The sequence below is a fragment of the Haliotis rubra genome, unplaced genomic scaffold, assembly GCF_003918875.1.
Source record: "Haliotis rubra isolate DU_JTF1 unplaced genomic scaffold, ASM391887v1 Scf796, whole genome shotgun sequence".
NCBI lineage: Eukaryota > Metazoa > Mollusca > Gastropoda > Lepetellida > Haliotidae > Haliotis > Haliotis rubra.
Genome location: NW_025767519.1, coordinates 254,740 through 282,616, shown reverse-complemented (window position 1 = coordinate 282,616; position 27,877 = coordinate 254,740). Strand labels below are relative to the sequence as shown.

The 27,877-nt window shown below is 43.3% G+C and overlaps 1 protein-coding gene across 2 annotated transcripts in view; it reads right to left on the bottom strand.

Moving 5' to 3' along the window:
- The window catches only part of LOC124261311 (glutamate receptor ionotropic, NMDA 3A-like), a 148,387-nt gene that overhangs the window by 19,463 nt on the left and 101,047 nt on the right, over window positions 1–27,877 (bottom strand). For both annotated transcript variants that reach the window (XM_046695618.1, XM_046695619.1), the window contains exons 4-6: window positions 8,519–8,652; window positions 7,767–7,917; window positions 6,940–7,230 (exon numbers count right to left, since the gene is read on the bottom strand). In XM_046695618.1, coding sequence (XP_046551574.1) covers window positions 6,940–7,230; window positions 7,767–7,917; window positions 8,519–8,652 — 576 coding nt within the window. The remainder of the gene's footprint in view (window positions 1–6,939; window positions 7,231–7,766; window positions 7,918–8,518; window positions 8,653–27,877) is intronic.

Genomic DNA, 27,877 nt, shown 5'->3' with positions numbered 1-27,877 from the left:
ATCTTACCATCCTTCTAAAACAACAGCTATATCATCTTTGTAACATCTTAACATCCTTTAAAAACATCGTCTGTCCTCACAGTAAACATCTTACCATCCTTCTAAACCAACAGCTACATCATCTTTGTAACATCTTAACATCCTTTAAAAGCATCGTCTGTCCTCATAGTTGACACCTCACCGTCCTTTCAAAACAACCGCTCTATCATATTTGTAACCACAATAAGATCCTTATAATCCTTAATTTGTTTCCAAAACAAACCTTTGTAAAACAATTCTGTCCAAAACATCACTCCTCTGTATCTGTAAACATATTTCCATTCCTGCCAAATGACCAATCTACTTTCTTTTTCAACGATCAAACCACTCTTGCAAAAAAACATATTCGAAATTCTTTCTTAGCAACAGTTGCAAAACAACTATTCTTCTCCTACTTTCTTTGTAAATGCCGCCACAATCCTTGCAAACAACATTGCTTCTCGCTTTGTGACGACCCCATAATTTCCTCAAACTTCCTCATTTGTAGGGTATTTAGAAAACCTTCTTCTGTGTGTGTCTCAGCACAAGAGCCATTCTGTCGACTTTCGTCAAAATATCCGACTTCCCATATCTCGTTAAATGCCCCTACTTATTTCCTTGTAAAATATGTCCTACACTTCATCCTTGATAAAATCTCACATTACTTTGTTAATTTGAAAGGGAGCCATTACCCAGGGCCGTATTACGAGAGGCAGGTTTGATTTGACTGCAGCAGTCCAATACGGCGACTAATGCCGACCGGTCGCGAGTACAAATAACCATTATCATTGTATATAAAATCAGTGCGGACGCACGAGGGCGTGCATGCGGTTCTCGGTATGCTGCTAAACTATAGACACGTTCAATCAAATCATAGTATCGCTCATGATATTAATTTGATTTGCAGTACATGCTGGCTTCGTCCTTGGACACCGCTGAATGTACTCGCTTGCCGAGACTCCGCGGACGTGAAAGTTTCATTCAATCATAATTAAAACCAAGGACGCGTTGTTCCCGCTGCTGATGATGCAAACTCCCTAGCGGAAATATGGAATTGAATTTAACGTGCTAGCATGCAAAAACTACAGTACAATACCAGGATAGATCGCTTTCCCGTGTAAGCTGCTCAAATAACCTCAGTGACGGAATATATCTCCTTTCGCTGGAAATCGATGCTTGCATTTGCACTGGCAATATTTTACATCCCGTAATACTAGTAATATCCAAATGTCAGTTAATCCGGCAACCAATAACCAGAAAAATGGGAGAGTTAGTAGCAATGATGCTCTTCAAGAAGTTCTATCTTAAATCAATGAAGAGAGAGCACAAAGAATTCCGATCCTGTACTGTATATTGATTGGAGTGTTTTTCACATTCCCAGCTAAACCATATGATTAGAGTCCACCCAAACATGAAAACCCGTCTGTAGGCACACAGCCCCCTCCCGTCCCCTCCCACTCCGCGCCTCTAGGTTCACTCCTTGTGTGCAGATTCTTCCACAGACTGTAGGTTCCCCAAATCCCCCTACCCTCCCCACTAGCCTACCCACTACATAGGTTCCCCACCGTAAGCAGTGTCCTTAGGTTCTCCTCCCACGTCCCTTTCTACACTCCACTCCCTCTGTAGGTACTCCGTCTGTAGCTGTCCCTCTCCATAGGTTCCCCTCTATCTGATGACTTTCCCCTCTATAGTTTCCCTTCTGTCTAGCTATTCCTCTATAGGTTCTCCTCTATCTGATGACTTTCCCCTCTATAGTTTCCCCTCTGTCTAGCTATCCTCTATAGGTTCCCCTCTATCTGATGACTTTTCCCCTCTATAGGTCCCCATTTGTCTAGCTACCCCTCTATAGTTCCCCTCTATCTGATGACTTTTCCCCTATATAGTTTCCCCTCTGTCTAGCTATCCTCTATAGGTTCCCCTCTATCTGATGACTTTCCCCTCTATAGTTTCCCTTCTGTCTAGATATCCTCTATAGGTTCCCCTCTATCTGATTACTTTTCCCCTCTATAGTTTCCCCTCTGTCTAGATATCCTCTATAGGTTCCCATCTATCTGATGACTTTTAACCTCTATAGTTTCCCCTCAGTCTAGCTATTCCTCTATAGATTCCCCTCTATCTGATGACTTTTCCCCTCTATAGGTCCCCATTTGTCTAGCTACCCCTCTATAGTTCCCCTCTATCTGATGACTTTTCCCCTCTATAGATTCCCCTCTCTCTAGATATCCTCTATAAGTTCCCATCTCCCTGATGACTTTTCCCCGATATAGATTCCCCTCTGTCTAGCTATCCTCTATAGTTCCCCTCTATCTGATGACTTTCCCCTCTATAGTTTCCCCTCTGTCTAGCTATCCTCTATAGGTTCCCCTCTATCTGATGACTTTTCCCCTCTATAGTTTCCCCTCTGTCTAGCTATCCTCTATAGTTCCCCTCTATCTGATGACTTTTCTCCTCTATAGATTCCCCTCTGTCTAGATATCTTCTATAGGTTCCCCTCTATCTGATGACTTTCCCTCTATAGTTTCCCTCTGTCTAGCTATCCTCTATAGGTTCCCCTCTATCTGATGACTTTTCCCCTCTATAGTTTCCCCTGTCTAGCTATCCTCTATAGGTTCCCCTCTATCTGATGACTTTTCCCCTCTATAGATTCCCCTCTGTCTAGATATCCTCTATAGGTTCCCCTCTATCTGATTACTTTCCCCTCTATAGTTTCCCCTCTGTCTAGCTATCCTCTATAGGTTCCCCTCTATCTGATGACTTTTCCCTCTATAGATTCCCCTCTGTCTAGCTATCCTCTATAGGTTCCCCTCTATCTGATGACTTTTCCCCTCTATAGTTTCCCTTCTGTCTAGCTATCCTCTATAGGTTCCCCTCTATATCTGACTTTTCCCCCTCTATAGATTCCCCTCTGTCTAGCTATCCTCTATAGTTCCCCTCTATCTGATGACTTTCCCCTCTATAGTTTCCCCTCTGTCTAGCTATCCTCCTATAGTTCCCCTCTATCTGATGACTTTTCCCTCTATAGTTTCCCCTCTGTCTAGCTATCCTCTATAGTTCCCCTCTATCTGATGACTTTTCTCCTCTATAGATTCCCTCTGTCTAGATATCTTCTATAGGTTCCCCTCTATCTGATGACTTTTCCCCTCTATAGTTTCCCCTCTGTCTAGCTATCCTCTATAGTTCCCCTCTATCTGATGACTTTTCTCCTCTATAGATTCCCCTCTGTCTAGATATCTTCTATAGGTTCCCCTCTATCTGATGACTTTCCCCTCTATAGTTTCCCTTCTGTCTAGCTATCCTCTATAGGTTCCCCTCTATCTGATGACTTTTCCCCTCTATAGATTCCCCTCTGTCTAGATATCCTCTATAGGTTCCCCTCTGTCTGATGACTTTTCCCCTCTATACTTTCCCCTCTGTCTAGCTATCCTCTATAGGTTCCCCTCTATCTGATGACTTTTCCCCTATATAAGTTCCCCTGTATCTGACCCCCTCCATAGGTTCTCCTCTGTCTGTAGGTATCTGCCCCCCTACAGGTGCCACTCCGTGTGTGGATTCCTTGACGTTGGAATCGGAAGTAAATGAGGATGCAGGCGTTTGGTTTCTTAAAAACAAGCATCACTGGCCATGGGGCCAACACAGACTATCTTACCGAAAGTGTATACTACCGGTTTCTGGGTGCCCAAGAATGTCACACTGACACTGACTGCAGGGTAAATCACACTGTTAAGGGTCAGCAGGACATGTGATATCGAGTAGTGAAAGGGGCTCACGTCGTGGTGAAACAAAGCAATAACATGTAATGCACTGCAACACGAATGAGATGTTGTCGTGTTCTAGTACTCATTAACTGCAGCATTCCCCATTCTTGAAGTCCTATACTCTTGCACGTGTATGCCCTCATTAACTACAGCATTCCCCATTCTTGAAGTCATATACTCTTGCACGTGTATGCCCTCATTAACTACAGCATTACCCATTCTTGAAGTCCTATACTCTTGCACGTGTATGCCCTCTTTAACTACAGCATTCTCCACTCTTGAAGTCCTATACTCTTGCACGTGTATGCCCTCATTAACTGCAGCATTCTCCACTCTTGAAGTCCTATACTCTTGCACGTGTATGCCCTCATTAACTGCAGCATTCTCCACTCTTGAAGTCCTATACTCTCGCACGTGTATGCCCTCATTAACTACAGCATTACCCATTCTTGAAGTCCTATACTCTCGCACGTGTATGCCCTCATTAACTACAGCATTCCCCATTCTTGAAGTCCTATACTCTTGCACGTGTATGCCCTCATTAACTGCACAGCATTCTCCACTCTTGAAGTCCTATACTCTCGCACGTGTATGCCCTCTCTTAACTACAGCATTCTCCATTCTTGAAGTCCTATACTCTTGCACGTGTATACCCTCATTAACTGCAGCATTCCCCATTCTTGAAGTCATATACTCTTGCACGTGTATGCCCTCATTAACTGCAGCATTCTCCACTCTTGAAGTCCTATACTCTTGCACGTGTATGCCCTCATTAACTGCAGCATTCTCCACTCTTGAAGTCCTATACTCTTGCACGTGTATGCCCTCATTAACTGCAGCATTCCCCATTCTTGAAGTCATATACTCTTGCACGTGTATGCCCTCATTAACTACAGCATTCTCCACTCTTGAAGTCCTATACTCTTGCACGTGTATGCCCTCTTTAACTGCAGCATTCTCCACTCTTGAAGTCCTATACTCTTGCACGTGTATGCCCTCATTAACTGCAGCATTCTCCACTCTTGAAGTCCTATACTCTCGCACGTGTATGCCCTCATTAACTACAGCATTACCCATTCTTGAAGTCCTATACTCTCGCACGTGTATGCCCTCATTAACTACAGCATTACCCATTCTTGAGGTCATATACTCTTGCACGTGTATGCCCTCTTTAACTGCAGCATTCTCCACTCTTGAAGTCCTATACTCTCGCACGTGTATGCCCTCATTAACTACAGCATTACCCATTCTTGAAGTCCTATACTCTTGCACATGTATACCCTCATTAACTGCAGCATTCCCCATTCTTGAAGTCATATACTCTTGCACGTGTATGCCCTCATTAACTGCAGCATTCCCCATTCTTGAAGTCATATACTCTTGCACGTGTATGCCCTCATTAACTACAGCATTACCCATTCTTGAAGTCATATACTCTCGCACGTGTATGCCCTCATTAACTGCAGCATTCCCCATTCTTGAAGTCATATACTCTCGCACGTGTATGCCCTCATTAACTACAGCATTACCCATTCTTGAAGTCATATACTCTCGCACGTGCATACCCTCATTAACTGCAGCATTACCTATTCTTAAAGTCCTATACTCTCGCACGTGTATGCCCTCATTAACTACAGCATTACCCATTCTTGAAGTCATATACTCTCGCACGTGTATACCCTCATTAACTGCAGCATTCCCCATTCTTGAAGTCCTATACTCTCGCACGTGTATGCCCTCATTAACTACAGCATTACCCATTCTTGAAGTCATATACTCTCGCACGTGTATACCCTCATTAACTACAGCATTACCCATTCTTTAAGTCCTATACTCTCGCACGTGTATGCCCTCATTAACTACAGCATTACCCATTCTTGAAGTCCTATACTCTTGCACGTGTATACCCTCATTAACTGCAGCATTCCCCATTCTTGAAGTCATATACTCTTGCACGTGTATGCCCTCATTAACTGCAGCATTCCCCATTCTTGAAGTCATATACTCTTGCACGTGTATGCCCTCATTAACTACAGCATTACCCATTCTTGAAGTCATATACTCTCGCACGTGTATGCCCTCATTAACTGCAGCATTCCCCATTCTTGAAGTCCTATACTCTCAGCATTCCCCATTCTATACCCTCATTAACTGCAGCATTCCCCATTCTTGGAATCCTATACTCTCGCGCGTGTATACCCTCATTAACTGCAGCATTCCCCATTCTTGAAGTCCTATACTCTCGCACGTGTATACCCTCATTAACTGCAGCATTCCCCATTCTTGGAATCCTATACTCTCACACTTGTATGCCCTCTTTAACTGCAGCATTCCCCATTCTTGAAGTCCTATACTCTCGCACGTGTATACCCTCATTAACTGCAACATTCCCCATTCTTGAAGTCATATACTCTCGCACGTGTATACCCTCATTAACTGCAGCATTTCCCATTCTTGGAATCCTATACTCTCGCACGTGTATACCCTCATTTACTGCAGCATTCCCCATTCTTGGAATCCTATACTCTCGCACGTGTATACTCTCATTTATCGTAAAGGCATATCATCAGCAAACCATGGAACCACATGATTCTCGCATGTTTGGTACGTATCTGAGAACAAATTTCATCTCCTATATGATTTGGTCCTGTATCCTTTGACCTAGTAAATGCTGTCCCTCATGTCCATGTAGCCTCAAACCCCATGTCGCTTCTCATATTACTGTAGCCTCGAACCCCTTAACGTCGGTGCCAAGCCTCATGCAATTGTTTGCCAACACGAGGGTAAAAAACGTAGTAACATTTTCTTCAGCGTCTCATGTAAACTGCAAACATCAGGAAGCACGAAGGGTGAGTGAGTTGCTTTCTACGCCGTTTGTAGCAATATTCTGGTAATGTCAGGAGACACCAGAAATGGGTTTTACACGTTGTACTTACGTGGAAATCAAACTGGGACATCGGCGTACCGAGCGAACGCTGCAACCGATAGGCTGCCCACCGCCCACGGAGATAGGGAGATGCGATTGTGATTATATTTACTCAGTCTGTAACTTTAGAGTAACTTGGCAGTCTAATGATGTGTAAATCTCATTACATACAATGTACAACCGCCACCTTTTCAAGGGTCGATTCAATTTACATTCACAGATGACGTCATCAGTTCTTACCTGACTAAAGAACAACATATGCGAACTCTTCCATTGACTGTCGCCTGGTGATGCTCGAAAACGAGGTACTAGCCATTTGTACACACCATGCTCCACAAAACACACAATAATCCCGATGATAATCCCAACGCTCATCATCACGAAAAGTCCCGCGTGATGTTGCACCTCCAGACGAGATTCCTCCTGCGTTATTCGCTGTTTGAAACACTGAGCGTCGGCGAAGTGAACGTCGATGAGGTCGTCGATGTAGCCACTCTGATGGTACTCCATAATTTTCCTTGACAGCGCCACCTAGTGAGAATTACAAGGTAACTTAGATGTGGTGACACAGTACAACGTTTTTGTGTAGACAGCTTGTTATTGAATAACACCAATATCCCTTTCGTCTGGCTTGTAGGGATTCCTTCCTGACCACTCGTTGTGTTCCCAACACATGTCAGAAATTACATCAGCCATTATGTCCACAGGATCCCCACTTATCGCTTCATGCATCTGTTATAAACATACTATAGTGACTCAAATAACGGGAAGAATCATATTATGGAGTTGCGTCCCTTAGTAATGCGATGATCCGCTTAGACGGATTCGCCAAGATAACAAATTCTGTTCTGGTTCAATAAAAATGTTACCCAATGGTTACAATGGCTCCTAAGGCTCTGCTCGAGTTATTAGTTTTATACAAATTAAGATTTTTTAGTTTCCCTGATGTCAGTTCTGTTTGTAATACAGCTTTAACAGTGATCAGAATTGTTTATGTGAAAGGTATACAAATTTATAAATATGAAAATCGTATACAGTATTGGAGATTTGAACTCAGTTAAACCTACCTTCAGCGGAGAACCCTTGGGAAGCCCTATTCCATATCGGTCATCTCCGAAGATTTGCGATAGGAGCTTCAACTCACAGTTAGGGGCCAGATGAGCCCTTGCATAGTCAAGTATTGGGTAGTCCCCTAAATAGGCATCCAGTTTCTCCTCACTGAAAACAAAAACTATATTTAATTCTGTTCTAAAATCGAAACATATTACATAATATCCATATTTTACCCATGTTCAAACATCATGACTTTTGCGGCGGTGAGATAGCCTAGTGGTTAAAGCGTTCACTCGTCACGCCGAAGTCCCGGGTTCGATTCCCACATGACTACAATGTGTGAAGCCTATTTGTGGTGTCCCCCGCCGTTATATTGCTGGAATTATGCTAAAAGCGGTGTAGAACTCAACTCAACTCACTCACTAATGACTTTTGCATACTAAATCATGGTACTCGTTAACCAGTCATGTCTGAACAGACCATGTGGATAAATGAAATAACTGAAGAAAATTCTGGGGAAGTATTCTAGAAGACTACGGGAAAAACTTTCCGTTCTGTTAGAGCGGTACCAAATAATAATGATAATGGACATTTATTATGCGCCTATATCCACGCACTTGTGCGTGCTCATGGCGCTACAATAAACTCATAGGGTAATATACATCAATTTATACATTTCAAGATATATACAATATTGAAATATGGAACATGTATTACTGATCTTTAACAGTCCTACCAGTAGACGTCCAACAGTATATGTACTTACAGCACCTCCTCAATCCCCCGGTCAGTCTTAGACACGGGGTAGTTACTGGAGACCTCATATAGCTTGTTTTGGATCTTCTTGAGGAATTGTTCCACTGCACTGCCCGGTAACACACCCACCCGTATAGACTGCAGCTGTAAGTAGAAGCACATATGACAAGTACATACAACCACCCGTGTATACTGCAGCTGTAAGTAGACAGCACATATGTCAAGTACAAACTACCACCCGTGTAGACTGCAGCTGTAACGAGACAGCACATATGTCAAGTACAAACTACCTCCCGTGTAGACGGCAGCTGTAAGTAGACAATACATATGTCAAGTACAAACTACCACCCGTGTAGACGGCAGCTGTAAGTAGATAGCATATGCATCAGGGTACAAACACACACACACACAACACACACAGACACACCCAATTCCCCCTTCCCCCTCCCCACACATTTCCCCTAGACTGACTGTGACCCGCTATTGTTGATATTCAGACTATGATCTTGTATTGTTGACATTCAGACTATGAACTTTCGTTGATGATATTCCGACTATGACCTTTCGTTGATCATATTCCGACTATGACCTTCAATACCTTCTATTGATGATATTCCGACTATGACCTTCTATTGATGACATTCACATATGAAACAGCAACAACTCTTGTTCTATCCCTTGTCATGAGCAGACTTGACTATTGCAACTGTCTGTTGGTCGGTGCAACCAAGTCTCAGATACGAAAGCTACAAAGAGTCCAGAATGTAGCAGCCCGCATTGTGACAAGATCCAGGAAGAATGATCATATCACTCCTCTTCTATACTTTCTACACTGGCTTCCCGTGGATTTCAGAATTGAGTTTAAACTTCTCTGCCTTGTCTTCCGCTGTCTGTCTAGAACTGCCCCTACATATTTATCTAGTCTTCTTTCTCTGTACCAGCCGTCTCGTTCGCTCCGTTCACAAGATAAAAGTCTTCTCCTTGTCCCTAAAACTAGAACAGTGCTGTATGGAAACAGATCCTTTGCCTATGCAGCACCAGTGGCCTGGAACAAACTTCCACAGAATCTCAGGGACTGTACTGACTTTGTCACTTTCAAATCCCAGTTAAAAACACATTTGTTCAGGACAGCCTTTTCAACTATAACTGTGTAATTTGTTACATTCTATCTGCGCTTTGAGCATGGATACCAGCGCATTATAAACGTGTTATGATGATGATAATGATGATGATGATGATGATGATGATGATGATGATTCAGACTGTGACCCGCTTTTGTTGACATATACTGACTATGAACTTCTATTGGAGCCATTCTGACTATGACCTTCTATTGAGGACATTCGGACTATGACCTTCTATTGATGACATTCAGACTGTGACCGGCTTTTGTGGACATATTCAAACTATGACCAGCTATTGATGAAGATCAGAGTATCGCTCGCTATATTTGGACAGTAACTAATTATGGTAGACGGGTTTTAATCGATACATGTGTGTACCTACTGTACTGACTATACCCATCGCTACCGGGGAAGGCGAGCCAAACCTCGGTGCAATAGCACACGGCGCCCTAGGCCCAGTATACAGATATCCGTTTGTGCTTATAACTAGGACATCTCATTGGCTAGCATGTTGTCACTTCTAGACCCTTAGTAAGGGTAAGCGATGCGTCCTGGAAATATTTGATGTTGGTGTATGTATATAGGGATTTCTTCATAAATGTCTGTCAGATACCATATATCTTACAACGGGATGTTTCAAAAACGTATCTACCAAACGAAAGCGAGCAATATACTCAAACCTACCGTTACACACACACACACACACACACACACACACACACACACACACACACACACACACACACACACACACACACACACACACACACACACACACACACACACACACACACACACACACACACACACACCACCACCATATCTGTGGATTAATAAGGCGAAAATGTGGATGAAAATAATAGCTAAGAAGTAAGAACAATTATTAACACTGTAAAACATACGTTTGGAGACACAGATGTAACTGAGTTCGCCCGCAGCACGAAAAACTAATCTATAAATTGCAATCAAGAAAGCTGTCCGGCATTATCTAACCATTGGTCATCACTATAGAGTAGCCAATCACGCACGTAGAATTCTACCTCATACATACATTTGATACCAGTTATCCTATATGGTTTCTAACCTACAGGTGTGCAGGAAAATATTTTCAGTAGAGTGGTATACGAGCCAAATGTTACGAATAGGTTTTACTGAGCAGTTTTGTTTTGGAAACAAGGTTCTCGAACGAGTCTCAGAAATACATACATTACACCCGCTTCAAATGCTTTTGCCATTTAATTTCTTAAGAACGGGTTGACGATAACGTTCCTGCTAGTTTGACATGAACTAATGAGAACCAAGCCGTGGCATGTCCAATGTGTAGCATGGCCCGAAGTGCAAGCATAATGTTCTATTCCGGACTTAATTCCATCCTCTCTGATGAATGAGACATTGTCGACAGCGGACTAATACTAGATATAAACTGATCATTGTATAAGAAATAAATTCGATGTCAATTTGCAAACACCTGTCTAAGAACAAAGTGGAAAGAAAACAAATCATCAGTGAATAAGTTTTACGAATTCTACATTTAGCGATACAAATCAATGAGGACGAGGCAGAGAGGTAAAAAGTGGACTTGAAACACAAAGTAATCTGACAAACTTGTGTTGAGACTGGAGAGAAAGCTAGCTGGAACCTATCGATCTTGGACAACAACACATCATTCCTAGCTTTTCCCAGACGTCTTCAAGCCTTTAACTACAGAATATTTCTGGCAAGTTGTACTAGATACATGGCCTCATACATGTGCAGCGGAACATGACGTCATGTACAGTTCTACAGGATCTGCACACTTCTACAGGAGAGACACCACGTTGATACCCATGTATACCAATCTGCAGGATCTGCACAATTCTACAGGAGAGACACCACGTTGATACACATGTATACCAATCTACAGGATCTGCACACTTCTACAGGAGAGACACCACGTTGATACACATGTATACCAATCTGCAGGATATGCACAATACTACAGGAGAGACACCACGTTGATACACATGTATACCAATCTGCAGGATCTGCACAATTCTACAGGAGAGACAACACGTTGATACACATGTATACCAATCTGCAGGATCCTCACAATTCTACAGGAGAGACACCACGTTGATACACATGTATACCAATCTGCAGGATCCTCACAATTCTACAGGAGAGACACCACGTTGATACATGTATACCAATCTGCAGGATCTGCACAATTCTACAGGAGAGGCACCACGTTGATACCCATGTACACCAATCTGCAGGATCTGCACAATTCTACAGGAGAGACACCACGTTGATACACATGTATACCAATCTGCAGGATCTGCACAATTCTACAGGAGAGACACCACGTTGATACACATGTATACCAATCTGCAGGATCTGCACACTTCTACAGTAGAGACACCACGTTGATACACATGTATACCAATCTGCAGGATCTGTACAATTCTACAGGAGAGACACCACGTTGATACACATGTATACCAATCTGCAGGATCTGCACAATTTTACAGGAGAGACACCACGTTGATACACATGTATACCAATCTGCAGGATCTGCACAATTCTACAGGAGAGACACCACGTTGATACACATGTATACCAATCTGCAGGATCCACACAATTCTACAGGAGAGGCACCACGTTGATACACATGTATACCAATCTGCAGGATCCTCACAATTCTACAGGAGAGACACCACGTTGATACACATGTATACCAATCTGCAGGATCTGCACACTTCTACAGGAGAGACACCACGTTGATACACATGTATACCAATCTGCAGGATCCTCACAATTCTACAGGAGAGACACCACGTTGATACACATGTATACCAATCTGCAGGATACTCACAATTCTACAGGAGAGACACCACGTTGATACACATGTATACCAATCTGCAGGATCTGCACAATTCTACCAATATGAGACCACGTGGATATACAAATCTACAAGAGTACACGTATTCCAGTCACAAGTAACCACGTGTATGCATGCCGTTCATTCCAGTTATGTCAAAGAATTGTTCGAATAATATTGAATTTTGGAAGTGCTGTCTGCGTTAAGCCCTTACTAAGCCGTAATTGGTTTGGTTCACTGTGTAACTGGCAACACAAGGGAAATTGTCCAAAACGCTGGACCGCCGTCCGTGGACAGTTTTTTTATGCAACAATGAAACGATTAACCTTCACTTTCGTCATCCTCTCAAAAGGACAGCCTCCATGGTGTAGTGGTTAGAGCGTCCGCCCGGAGAGCGGAAGGTAGCGGGTTCGTTCCCCGACCGCGTCATACCAAAAGACGTTAAAATATGGTACTTGTGGGTCCCTGCCTGGCGCTCGGCATTAATGGGTACAACAAGGACTGGTCGGCTCGGAGTCAGTATAATGTGTCTGAGTGGGGTATTCATGCTTCACTGCGGCATGGTATCTCAGTGGGCTAGCACTATAAAAAACCAGCTTCAGTCTGGGCTAGTACAAGCAGCCGCACATACACATACACACGCATGCACGTCGTCATATGAGCGAAATATTCTCAAGCACGACGTTAAACCCAATTTCACCTCACCCCCTCTCAAATGCACGGGGCGGTGGAGTAGTCTAGTCGTTAAAGCGTTCGCTCGTCACGCTGAAGAACCGGGCTCGATTCCCCACATGGGTACAATGTGTGAAGGCAATTTCTGGTGACCCCCGCCGTGATATTGCTGGAATATTGCTAAAAGCACTCATTCTCAATATCACCTTCATCATCCTCTCAACATCACCTCCATCAACCTCTCAAGATCACCTCCATCAGCCTCTCAACATCACCTCCATCAACCTCTCAACATCACCTCCATCAGCCTCGCAACATCACCTTCATCATCCTCTCAACATCACCTCCATCAACCTCTCAATATCACCTCCATCAGCCTCTCAACATCACCTCCATCAACTCCATCAACATCTCTCAACATCACCTCCATCAGCCTCGCAACATCACCTTCATCATCCTCTCAACATCACCTCCATCAACCTCTCAACATCACCTCCATCAGCCTCGCAACATCACCTTCATCATCCTCTCAACATCACCTCCATCAACCTCTCAATATCACCTCCATCAGCCTCTCAACATCACCTCCATCAACCTCTCAACATCACCTTCATCATCTTCTCAACATTCTCTCCAGTTTCTACCGACACCCGATTGTTTCTCATAATTATAGTTAATATTTCAGGTGAACTGTTGTCGGGTGTTCTTTTACTTCATGCATGTTAAACCATAATAAAAAAATAACATTGAAACACATATCCATTCCAGCTTTTATGATGTTAATCAAACCTGCAGCGTTTCATCTGCACCAGTCGTCATAAAGTCTTTTAGTTACATGATTGATATTCCCGTGGGAGCCGGTAAACAAAATAAATAGCTGAGTTCAATAGAGCTCCTAGTCCTAAATACAACCTGGCACAGCTACAATCACAAAACTAGCGACAACTAGCAAGCGTGATCAGGGTTTTAGATTGAGGAGAAGTCTCGCGAGAAGCCAGATAGCTTACGTTATCTGGGGGTTTTGGCTGACGTGGCTTACTAACTGTTTAGTATTCTCGCCCTACCCTGCCCGATTCTTCCCCCATCCTTCTACGCACTGCTTAGTGAGGTAATTTGTCACTCTGTCGCTAACAGAGGCCTCGCGAGATTCACAGACATTTTGCATTCAAACGCAACTTTTTTTTCAATTATATTCGCGTGAAGGTCACGCGCGTCCTGGGTTGTATGGTGAGCGCTGCCTATCTCTCCGGGGCCCTGTTAGTAGTGGTATTTATTTCTGCAATCTACAGAGATGGTACTTTCAATTCCAATTCCTCTACTGTTCCAGTAAAATACCCCTCCACAGAGAGCCGTCTATGAAGTGATATGGTTACATGTTATTATTCAATGTGATGTTTCGCAACATTAAAAGAGATCGAGTAAACCTCAGTGAACCCACATAAAACAATTTCTATTTCTAATTTAATTAAATATCTGTAATAGAATCAAACATTTCAATATTGCTGCTGTAATAAAAAGATAGTAAAACATTTTTCACTTTTGATCACTACTTCATTGTTACAAGACTCGAGAAAAGAACAACTAGTCTTCACTACAGACCTGAAAACGGACTTGGCTACAGACGAAATAAAGACATAAAAAAGGACTTAATTACAGACTTGATAGCAGATCTACAGATCTGATAAAGTACCTGATTACAGACCCGGTAAAGGACCTGGCTACAGGCCTGATAAACTACCTGACCACACACCCGGTAAAGGACCTGTCTACAGACCTGATAAACTACCTGACTACAGACCAGGTAAAGGTCCTGAATACAGGCCTGATAAACTACCTGACTACAGGCCTGATAAACTACCTGACTACAGACCCGGTAAAGGACCTGGCTACAGACCTGATAAACTACCTGACTACAGACCCGGTAAAGGACCTGTCTACAGACCTGATAAACTACCTGACTACAGGCCTGATAAACTACCTGACTACAGACCCGGTAAAGGACCTGTCTACAGAACTGATAAACTACCTGACTACAGACCCGGTAAAGGACCTGTCTACAGACCTGATAAACTACCTGACTACAGGCCTGATAAACTACCTGACTACAGACCCGGTAAAGGACCTGTCTACAGAACTGATAAACTACCTGACTACAGGCCTGATAAACTACCTGACTACAGACCCGGTAAAGGACCTGACTGCAAATCTGATAAACTACCTGACTATAGAGGAATACTCCGTTCTGAAAAAATCAACGATTGTGTTTTCACACTTTTGAAGGTTTCAGGGTGTAATTAAGCCAACTTGTTATTTGAGTACATTTACAGGTATAGACTATAACTTGGGGCAATGGTGTTTTGAATTCGTGTAAAATTATCCAGATACCATTACACTACAAAGTAATGTATATCCGGAAACATCCTTCAACGATAACCTAAACACACGACAGGGTGCATTATTCCCAGAAACACCCCCAACAATAATATTCACAAATCAGAGCGCTGGATATCTATAATTGCCCCTCACCGATAAAACCGTTACTCGGTATACGTGTAATATACCCAGGAACGCCCCTCAGCTATAACATCACCATAGAGCGCTGGATACCTGGATGTACATGTAATATACCCAGGAACGCCCCTCAGCTATAACATCACAACAGAGCGCTGGATATATGGGTGTACATGTAATATACCCAGGAACGCCCCTCAGCTATAACATCACAACAGAGCGCTGGATACCTGGATGTACATGCAATATACCCAGGAACGCCCCTCAGCTATAACATCACCACAGAGCGCAGTATACGCAGCAACGCCCCTCAACTATATCATACAAACCTTCAGAGCAGACATACATACACTCACATACACACTACATTGCTTAGTATAACAGAACTTCAATACTCAGATTCACATACAAAATATCCGAATTATATCATTTAGTGGTCGACCTTCTGAGTGCTTCTTGAGTTTTGTTCTGCGGACATGTAAATCTAGTTGTGTCAGTCCACTGTCTATTCCTATCCCTTTATATCGTTAGAATTCCCACAAAATTCAATTGTGCCGGAGGAACGCCGTAATTGGGTCTAGAGGTTAAGAGGGAATGCCGACATCATAAGAAAAAATATTGATTTTCAAATAAGTGACAATTCTCCTAAAGTGTGGTCGGTTCCCTCCTTTGATGTATTCAAAACATCACAACCCAGTGTTGAAGAATAGACGAGGTAGACTTGATGGTGGGGATATTGCTACACCCAGGGGGGTGGAGGTATGGAGAGACATAGCCTACTCCTGTAATGGAAGCGGTTCTGTTCAGTGTGATTGCATATTGTGGTTTTGGAAGTTTGATTAGGGACAAGAATCTCCTGTGACGTCATTAACCGGACTTTACCGTCAGAAAAAAATGAGCCCCAACCGCAGACTGAGAGCATCGGCGTCTGTATTTGTAACACGTGTTTGTTAAATTTTCGGAAAAATACTGTAGATTGAGGTGGAAGTTCTTTTTTTTCAGTCTTCCAGTCTCCCCCCCCTCCCCCAACTCCCCAAAACGCACACCACACCACACCACACCACACCACACCACACCACACCACACTACACTTTCTTTGCCCATCTATACCGACTTAAGAAAATTAACTGTACTGCGAGTGTCTGCCAGGAATATATGACGTAGTCAAATGATGTCAGTGTTATGGTAATGTTTAAAACTAGCTCATGGTTTCAAATGCGCGCGTCAACATGCGATTTGGTAGACAGGACCCAGTTTATCGTAATGCTCTAAAGGAGCAGTCACGCGTCATACGTTCGTGTACTAGATGCACCCCTGGTATCTGGTTATGTGCATTATGAATTATTTGCATGTATGCAGTCACCCTTTGTTCCAAGAGAATCACTTTGAACTCAATAGCATCCTAACAACCCGGAGGCGTCCGTGTATATTACCTTCCTGTAACACCTGTCATAAAACAGTTCACTCAACACATCACTATGGCAACATGTATCAATCAGTCAATCTGTAATTCATATATACCATGAACGGCACAATAGCACTGTGAAGGCTACATACACTTACAGATGCATAAACGAAGATGACAGAACGGCATTACATGTAACCAACATTAATCATAAATATTTCAGGGTTTTATCTCTCAAGAAATATTCAACAAATTATACACAATGCATAAACTGTTCAATATTCTTTATGGGGATGGCAGACGAACTCCATAAACTGTTGAATATCGTTTATAATGATAGCAGACTAACACTGTTGAATATTCTATTGGGATAGAAGACTAACACCGTATACCGTTAAATATTCTTTATGGGGAAAGCAGACTAATTCCATACACTGTTGAATATTCTTTATGGAATTGCAAACTAACTCCATATACAGTGGTCCACCTGTACATTGGTCAAAGACTACAGTGGTCCACCTGTACATTGGTCAAAGACTACAGTGGTCCACCTGTACATTGGTCAAAGACTACAGTGGTTCACCTGTACATTGGTCAAAGACTACAGTGGTTCACCTGTACATTAGTCACCGAGTACAGTACTTCACCTGTACATTGGTCAAAGACTACAGTGGTCCACCTGTACATTGGTCAAAGACTACAGTGGTCCACCTGTACATTGGTCAAAGACTACAGTGGTTCACCTGTACATTGGTCACCGAGTACAGTGGTTCACCTGTACATTGGTCAAAGACTACAGTACTTCACTTGTACATTGGTCAAAGACTACAGTGGTCCACCTGTACATTGGTCACCGAGTACAGTACTTCACCTGTACATTGGTCAAAGACTACAGCGGTTCACCTGTACATTGGTCAAAGACTACAGTACTTCACCTGTACATTGGTCAAAGACTACAGTAGTTCACCTGTACATTGGTCAAAGACTACAGTGGTCCACCTGTACATTGGTCAAAGACTACAGTGGTTCACCTGTACATTGGTCACCGAGTACAGTGGTTCACCTGTTCATTGGTCAAAGACTACAGTAGTTCACCTGTACATTGGTCAAAGACTACAGTGGTCCACCTGTACATTGGTCAAAGACTACAGCGGTTCACCTGTACATTGGTCAAAGACTACAGCGGTTCACCTGTACATTGGTCAAAGACTACAGTGGTTCACCTGTTCATTGGTCAAAGACTACAGTAGTTCACCTGTACATTGGTCAAAGACTACAGTGGTCCACCTGTACATTGGTCAAAGACTACAGTGGTCCACCTGTACATTGGTCAAAGACTACAGTGGTCCACCTGTACATTGGTCACCGAGTACAGTACTTCAACTTTTCATTGGTCAAAGACTACAGTGGTTCACCTGTACATTGGTCAAAGACTACAGTGGTTCACCTGTACATTGGTCAAAGACTACAGTAGTTCACCTGTACATTGGTCAAAGACTACAGTGGTCCACCTGTACATTGGTCAAAGACTACAGTGGTCCACCTGTACATTGGTCACCGAGTACAGTGGTTCACCTGTTCATTGGTCAAAGACTACAGTAGTTCACCTGTACATTGGTCAAAGACTACAGTGGTCCACCTGTACATTGGTCAAAGACTACAGTGGTCCACCTGTACATTGGTCACCGAGTACAGTACTTCAACTTTTCATTGGTCAAAGACTACAGTTCTTCACCTGTACATTGGTCAAAGACTACAGTGGTTCACCTGTACATTGGTCAAAGACTACAGTAGTTCACCTGTACATTGGTCAAAGACTACAGTGGTCCACCTGTACATTGGTCAAAGACTACAGTGGTTCACCTGTACATTGGTCACCGAGTACAGTGGTTCACCTGTTCATTGGTCAAAGACTACAGTAGTTCACCTGTACATTGGTCAAAGACTACAGTGGTCCACCTGTACATTGGTCAAAGACTACAGTGGTCCACCTGTACATTGGTCACCGAGTACAGTGGTTCACCTGTTCATTGGTCAAAAACTACAGTTCTTCACCTGTACATTGGTCAAAGACTACAGTTCTTCACCTGTACATTGGTCAAAGACTACAGTAGTTCACCTGTACATTGGTCAAAGACTACAGTGGTCCACCTGTACATTGATCAAAGACTACAGTGGTCCACCTGTACATTGGTCAAAGACTACAGTGGTTCACCTGTTCATTGGTCAAAGACTACAGTAGTTCACCTGTACATTGGTCACCGAGTACAGTGGTTCACCTGTACATTGGTCAAAGACTACAGTTCTTCACCTGTACATTGGTCAAAGACTACAGTGGTTCACCTGTACATTGGTCACCGACTACAGTGGTTCACCTGTACATTGGTCACCGAGTACAGTGGTTCACCTGTACATTGGTCACCGAGTACATTGGTTCACCTGTACATTGGTCACCGAGTACAGTGGTTCACCTGTACATTGGTCAAAGGCTACAGTAGTTCACCTGTACATTGGTCAAAGACTACAGTGGTCCACCTGTTCATTGGTCACCTAGTACAGTGGTTCACCTGTACATTGGTCACCGTGTACAGTACTTCGCCTGTACATTGGTCACCGAGAACAGTGGTCCACCTGTACATTGGTCAAAGACTACAGTGGTTCACCTGTACATTGGTCATTGAGTACAGTGGTTCACCTGTACATTGGTCACCGAGTACATTAGTTCACCTGTACATTGGTCACCGAGTACAGTGGTTCACCTGTACATTGGTCAAAGACTACAGTGGTCCACCTGTTCATTGGTCACCGAGTACAGTGGTTCACCTGTACATTGGTCACCGAGTACAGTGGTCCACCTGTACATTGGTCAAAGACAACAGTTCTGCTGATTTATGCATGCATCATTTGCTGAATATGTTTGAGTCACCAGTTAGTCTTTATACCCTTTACTCACACCTGTACCGACACCAGGAACCTAAAACTTTCCTATTTTCCTACTATGGATAAAATGGCTATTCTTTAGCCTCTTGTGAGTAGCGTATCATCAATTATCAGCTAGCAGTATTTGTCCAAACAAATGACATTGAACTTCGACTGAACCCTTCTGAATGACCTCGAAATCCACATCAGCGTGACTCTTGTTTAATTGAGGTGGCAGCAGAACTCCTCTCTCTGTTGGACTCCATGCCAACCATCTGACGGATGGAGCGAGTTCTTCTGTACTATCCTGGCATCAGATTTACAAGTCAGTTAACTTACAGGTGTTCCATTGTTCAGTGCCATTATGCATTACACAAAGTCAGGATCTCACAAAGTCTTCAATGTCAATGTGACCGTGTCTATACACGTTAGACACACAATTACGGGTTGAGATCGATGTTGTGTACATCCGATATATGTTATTTTGTCGTTATCTTTTCCAGCCCTCGTACAACACCTGACGCACTGATATTGATGAATCTGCAGCTGGGATAAAGTGGAAAGATATGCGAAAATAACAAGCATGTTCACACACATACACACGTGAACACGCACCATTGTGTCTGTGTGTTGTGTGAGTATGTAATATTATATACATTGTTACTAATTGTACTAACATGCTCGTGGTGCATACAGCACCGAGGACTGCTGTGTAACAGATGCATGCAGGTAGGTTTCCCCGACAACAGGTTGTCTATAGAGATAAGCAAAATGAAGCCATTTTTCAATAACACTATTGGAGATTGTGGATCAACTAGCTATTTCATTATTACATTATCATTTGGTCAAGACATCAATATGTCAGCAGGGAGAATGTCAGCTGTTGATACAACAGGTTGTCTATAGAGATAAGCAAAATGAAGCCATTTTTCAATAACACTATTGGAGATTGTGGATCAACTAGCTATTTCATTATTACATTATCATTTGGTCATATTATTGTACGCTTGTACTGAAATGAACGTTCACGTCAAGTGAGTTTGAAATTGACACGATGTGAATGTGGAAGAAATCTTGACTTGTGTGAATGTGAAAGAAAGCTTGACATTTGTGAATGGGGTAAAAAGCTTGACATGTGTCAATGTGGTAGAAAGCTTGACATGTGTGAATGTATTAGAAAGCTTGACGTATGTGAATGTACAAGAAAGCTTGACATGTGTGAATGTGGTAAGTAGAAAGCTTGACATGTGTAAATGTGGTAGAAAGCTTGACATGTGTGAATGTATTAGAAAGCTTGACGTATGTGAATGTACAAGAAAGCTTGACATGTGTAAATGTGGTAGAAAGCTTGACATGTGTAAATGTGGTAGAAAGCTTGACATGTGTGAATGTATTAGAAAGCTTGACGTATGTGAATGTACAAGAAAGCTTGACATGTGTAAATGTGGTAGAAAGCTTGACATGTGTAAATGTGGTAGAAAGCTTGATATGTGTGAATGTATTAGAAAGCTTGACATGTGTAAATGTGAAAGAAAGCTTGACATGTGTAAATGTGGTAGAAAGCTTGATATGTGTGAATGTATTAGAAAGCATGACGTATGTGAATGTGGTAAAAAGCTTGAATAGTGAATATGGTACAGAGCCTGACGTGTGCGAATGTGTGACAAATCGTCACTGCTTGAGATCTGTGATTTTAGTTACAAGCTTGACAGGTAAGACAGTCGAATGTGTCCAATGTGAACAGCATATACGTAGCTATGTTCTTTTGCATTCACCCACCCACTACCATCTAGCTACACGGGTGTACAGCTGTTTGTGTGTGTGTGTGTGTGTGTGAGAGAGAGAGAGAGAGAGAGAGAGAGAGAGAGGGAGAGACAGAGAGAGAGAGAGAGAGAGAGAGAGAGAGAGAGAGAGAGAGAGAGAGAGAGAGAGAGAGAGAGAGAGAGAGAGAGAGAGAGAGAGAGAGAGAGAGAGAGAGAGAGAGAGAGTGTGTTCAGCTGTCTGTACACAACAAGACCGCCTCCGTGGTGTAGTGGTTAGTGCGTCCGACCGGAGAGCGGAAGGTCGCGGGTTCGATCCCCGGCCGCGTCATAACAAAAGACGTAAAAATATGGTACTTGTTGGTCCCTGCCTGGTGCTCGGCATTAATGGGTACAACAAGGACTGGTCGGCTCGGAGTCAGTATAATGTGTCTGAGTGGGGTATTCATGCTTCACTGCGGCATGGTATCTCAGTGGGCTAGCACTATAAAACCAGCTTAAGTCTGGGCTAGTACAAGCAGCCGCACATACACATACACACGCATGCACGTCGTCATATGAGCGAAATATTCTCAAGCACGACGTTAAACCCAATTTCACCTCACCTCACCTCACCTCACCGGTACACAACACACTCACACCGTGACCTGTGAAGCAGCAGCACCATCAACCAGACAGTTTCACGTGTTGAAAAGCAAACACCAGTTTTTTCTACATGTACCAGAATGAGAAGTCACAAAGAACATCGTCTATGTGAGGCATAATCAACAATGTTCCCTAAATAGTTAATCATTTCTCGTCGCCTCGTGCACTGAAAATACCCGGCCCCAGTAGTTGGTAAATCATTTATTGTGTAATTTCCTTCATGCCATGTGTCGAAAACCGAAATCTAATTTCCACAGTTCCTTAAGACGTCTTGAGCAGCATGTCGTTTGAGGACGATGTCGGAGAGCAGCGACATCGTCAACACTTAACACCGTTCGTACTTACCAGTTTCACGTTAGTCTATATACACTGGGCACTGCGATCGATTACAATCTATCGCCCTTCCCTCACTGCCGCTCTCTGGGACGGGAAGGCAAGGGGAAGACGTTGTATAAAAATATACATATTACCGCCCTCACGCTCAATGACACTTTCTCGGACGGGAAAGGCAGGGGAAGACGTGTGAAGATATGCATATTGACGCCTAACACTAACTGCTGCTTAGATTAACTGAAGACAAGGGGAAAAAGTGTGAAGATAGCCATATTACCGCTTCACGCTCAATACCACTGACGGGAAGGTAGGGGTCAGGAGTGTAGGAGTGTCTTAAGGGTGGGAGTAGAGGGGGGGGGACATGGGGTGTGGTGTGTATATGCACATATCGCCGCGTAATTCCGATGAATGTTTCCTCTGTCAGTGAAGGACGAATCGTCAGCTAGTGTACATAAAATGCGCCATGCCCTATGGATGGAATATTGCTGAGTGCGGCGTAAAACTAAACTCACTCACTCACACCCCTCAGGTTCCCCAACCCCACACACAGTTGTAATGGTGAGGAGCATCAATAGTGAGGGACATTTGGGGGTCAGAATAGTTATTGCAGATTTCCTAGAATGCCCGCATCCAATTTGATCATTCAACTGAACAATGAGTCCACGTGCCAAGGAAAATATATTTTGAATGACAAGAGTTGTTAACATACAAAAGACCTTTAATCATACCAAGAGCACATATTGCTATCTGTCTTTTGTTGAAATATAGCCGTGATCAGCGTCAACACGTCTAGCTAGGTAAACAAATCTCCCCGCCCACTGCTATAAAACATACACAGACCAATATCTACAATCTCATAACCTGAACATAATAACTATAAATCACTAACACAATCAGGCTACAAACAACAACGTGTTATCAGTCTGAATTCTATAGTACACTCCTTACTCATTCCAGTTTCACAGAATCGAATCCGAGCCGGTGTAGTAAATACATCGGCTGTAGTAAATACATCGGCTGTAGTAAATACATCGGCTCCAGGATATCCTCCTCTACAAGTATTTTAACATCGCATAAACCCGTCACCCACACACCATCTGAACATCTCGGGCCACGGCAGAGAATATCCAATACACTGGAGACCTGCAGATGTGAAGTCCAGAGCGTACGGGGGAGAAGTGAGAGACCAAAACTTGGGCGGGGAGGATACACAAACATGGGAAGAGGTGATGTGGCACACACAGGCAACAAATTGTATTCATCAGTAGGCACCAAGTAATTCCACCATGTTTGGTAAAAGATCCTTAGCGAAAGCCACGTGCACCGAAAGGTGCTGACACAAACGAGGGCATGCTTTGATTGGGTTATGTCTATGTTGAGAAAGTGGTAAGGTAGCATAAAGAAACAAGAAAGTTTAGGTTTCATTTGTGGTTTCGTAGTGTAAATATATTCAGAAACATATCTCTGTTACCAAACCATATTCAGACATCCTTTGCTGAGAGATGAGACCACACAGAACAACTTCTGGGACATGAATCTCCCGTTTCTTGGAATAGGCCTGTCATGCGACATGCACGAAACACATTGGACTTAACCTCATCGTTACTGCCTTAAACATGACATGAGAACTTCTTTTTGATTAAGCGTTTGTTCTTTCTACCCCTCATGTCCCGTGTCATCAGATGACAGAAGGTACACAGGAACATGGTCCCGTTTGTCAGCGTTTCGATTGAATTATTCGCTAATGCGAGAAATAGATTTAAATGACTGATACAAATTCGACAATTTCTACAAGTTGTATTGATAGTACACTATCCATTCCGCCTGTGCAGTGAACCTAGAACTTAGGTTTCCATGATTTCATCAATAAATGATTTAACGGCAAGCAGGACGCTGGTTCCAACATTAACTCGCGTGGCATCGATTCCAGTCCTAAAATAATCCCCATCTTCCGGTGCCAGGCAGAACGTAGTGGTGGCCACCTCCGACTGTCAAGGCCGGAGAAAAAACTGTCTGTACCACTCCCAAACCGTGCTGTGTTACAGCAACACACGGCCCACCAGACAATTAGCGGTCATCTAGACCACCCTGGCTTTAGACAGCCCAGCTCATGCAGCCCACGTTGGGGAAGGGCACTGTGGGGCACGTATCCAGCCCTTTCAGTGTCATGGCAGCATTGTACACACAGGAGGGGCATTGTGGGGCACGTATCCAGCCCTCTCGGTGTCATGGCAGCATTGTACACACATGAGGGGCACTGTGGGGCACGTATCCAGCCCTCTCAGTGTCATGGCAGCATTGTACACACAGGAGGGGCATTGTGGGGCACGTATCCAGCCCTCTCAGTATCATGGCAGCATTGTACACACAGGAGGGGCATTGTGGGGCACAGCGGACACATATCTAGACCACCCATTGTTAGCATGGCCAGGCATGATTATTCCGTACATATCGTTATGCATGCTCACCATGTATGTCCCTGGGCATGAATTTCAACATTCACGACAAGCACCAGTTATACCATCATAATGTTTACATATTTTCATAATGTAAATATGTAATCGTGTAATATGGTTAAGAATTTCTGTTCACAGCGTACATAACGCTCAATGTGTTCAGTTAATGTTTCTTGCCAAATCTTTTCATACTGATATATCCACAAGGTACATGGAATATGATGTTGTACATGTCGTAGCTGTCCACCAAATACGTTTTGTTATGCACGTGCCATAGGGAACTGGTACAGCTGACGTCATATTGCTACATGCTGATTGGATAGTTTGTTTCTCATTTTTCATTGTTTCCATTGCCTTCATGCCAACGTGACGTCATTCATAGATTGCGTCATTTCATTGACGATGACGTCATCAATATATATGATGTGATTTTGTAACATATGTTTACTTATTAATATTTGTTACATAAACCTACTGCTAAAAGAAAGTCCTGTTTGTTTTATGTAATGGAAAGAAAACTGGTTATGTATACCTAACCATCATCAATCCTGCATATAGTAACTTAGGGTCAGAATACATTGGTTCAATAAGTACTGAGACGAGTAAGAATTTCTAGCCACGTGACTTCTGTCGTGTTTGAAATTTTGTTAATGTGTGCCGGAGAAAAATAACTTATTGATAAGACGCCTACGGTACTCGATCAACAGTTGTGTATTATGCTTTTTTCATAATTTCTAAAAATATTAAGCTTAAATTTGTTGAAAAAGTACAAATCTGCTGAGAAGTATTCTTTTAGTGTTGACTAAGAGTTCAGTTCAGAGTTTATTTGTATAACATAATATCCTAAACATAATATAATTTAAAACCAAAATCATCTTAGAACAAAAGTCATTTTTCCCTCAATGTATGTTTAACATGTACACCTCATTTAAATATTTCAGATAAAATATGTGATATACATGTACAATATTTTATATTGGTTATACAAGTGTACTGTGGGGTACCTTTCCTTGCATACGTTCACTATATTGTACATATAGTCGAATAGGTCCACGGGATCCAGGGCAGTTCCCATCAGGCAAAACGTGCCAGGATAACAGGGAACGGGATCAAGTGCCCGCTATGTAGTGTTATAACCGGTAAAAGAAGCTGAACATTCGATATTTAATCAATATTTCAGGTTCATATTCCTAAATCAGATTGTTTTTGTCAATTTGTCAATTTCAGGCTCTATCAATCAGGGTCTGCCAGTTAGCCAACACGACCATGTCCACGACCCAGTTTCAGAGCGAGAAGACAAGACTATCGTCAATGACTTCAACACGGAGTAACAATATTAGAATGTGTGAACACATTTTGTGTGGGTAGTTTACGCATAAAAAAAACAACTGACTATTAAAACTAGTCTGTATGTTAGACGCACACCTGGACACAGTGTCCTCCACAGCAGCAGTTTGTGCTGGCTTCTCGTGTAGTCAGACACAGTGTCCTCTATAGCAACAGTCTGTGCTGGCTTCTCGTGTAGTCAGACACAGTGTCCTCCACAGCTGCAGTCTGTGCTGGCTTCTCGTGTAGTCAGACACAGTGTCCTCTATAGCAACAGTCTGTGCTGGCTTCTCGTGTAGTCAGACACAGTGTCCTCTATAGCAACAGTCTGTGCTGGCTTCTCGTGTAGTCAGACACAGTGTCCTCTATAGCAACAGTCTGTGCTGGCTTCTCGTGTAGTCAGACACAGTGTCCTCCACAGCAGCAGTCTGTGCTGGCTTCGCGTGTATTCAGACACAGTGTCCTCTATAGCAACAGTCTGTGCTGGCTTCTCGTGTAGTCAGACACAGTGTCCTGTATAGGAACAGTCTGTGTTGGCTTCTCGTGTAGTCGGACACAGTGTCCTCCACAGCTGCAGTCTGTGCTGGCTTCTCGTGTAGTCAGACACAGTGTCCTCTATAGCAACAGTCTGTGCTGGCTTCTCGTGTAGTCAGACACAGTGTCCTCCACAGCTGCAGTCTGTGCTGGCTTCTCGTGTAGTCAGACACAGTGTCCTCTATAGCAACAGTCTGTGCTGGCTTCTCGTGTAGTCAGACACAGTGTCCTCTATAGCAACAGTCTGTGCTGGCTTCTCGTGTAGTCAGACACAGTGTCCTCCACAGCTGCAGTCTGTGCTGGCTTTTCGTGTAGTCAGACACAGTGTCCTCTATAGCAACAGTCTGTGTTGGCTTCTCGTGTATTCAGACACAGTGTCCTCTACAGTAGCAGTCAGACCTGGCTTTTCGTGTAGTCAGACACAGTGTCCTCCACAGCTGCAGTCTGTGCTGGCTTCTCGTGTAGTCAGACACAGTGTCCTCCACAGCTGCAGTCTGTGCTGGCTTCTCGTGTAGTCAGACACAGTGTCCTCTATAGCAACAGTCTGTGCTGGCTTCTCGTGTAGTCAGACACAGTGTCCTCCACAGCTGCAGTCTGTGCTGGCTTCTCGTGTAGTCAGACACAGTGTCCTCTATAGCAACAGTCTGTGTTGGCTTCTCGTGTAGTCAGACACAGTGTCCTCCACAGTAGCAGTCTGTGCTGGCTTCTCGTGTAGTCAGACACAGTGTCCTCCACAGTAGCAGTCTGTGCTGGCTTCTCGTGTAGTCAGACACAGTGTCCTCCACAGCTGCAGTCTGTGCTGGCTTCTCGTGTAGTCAGACACA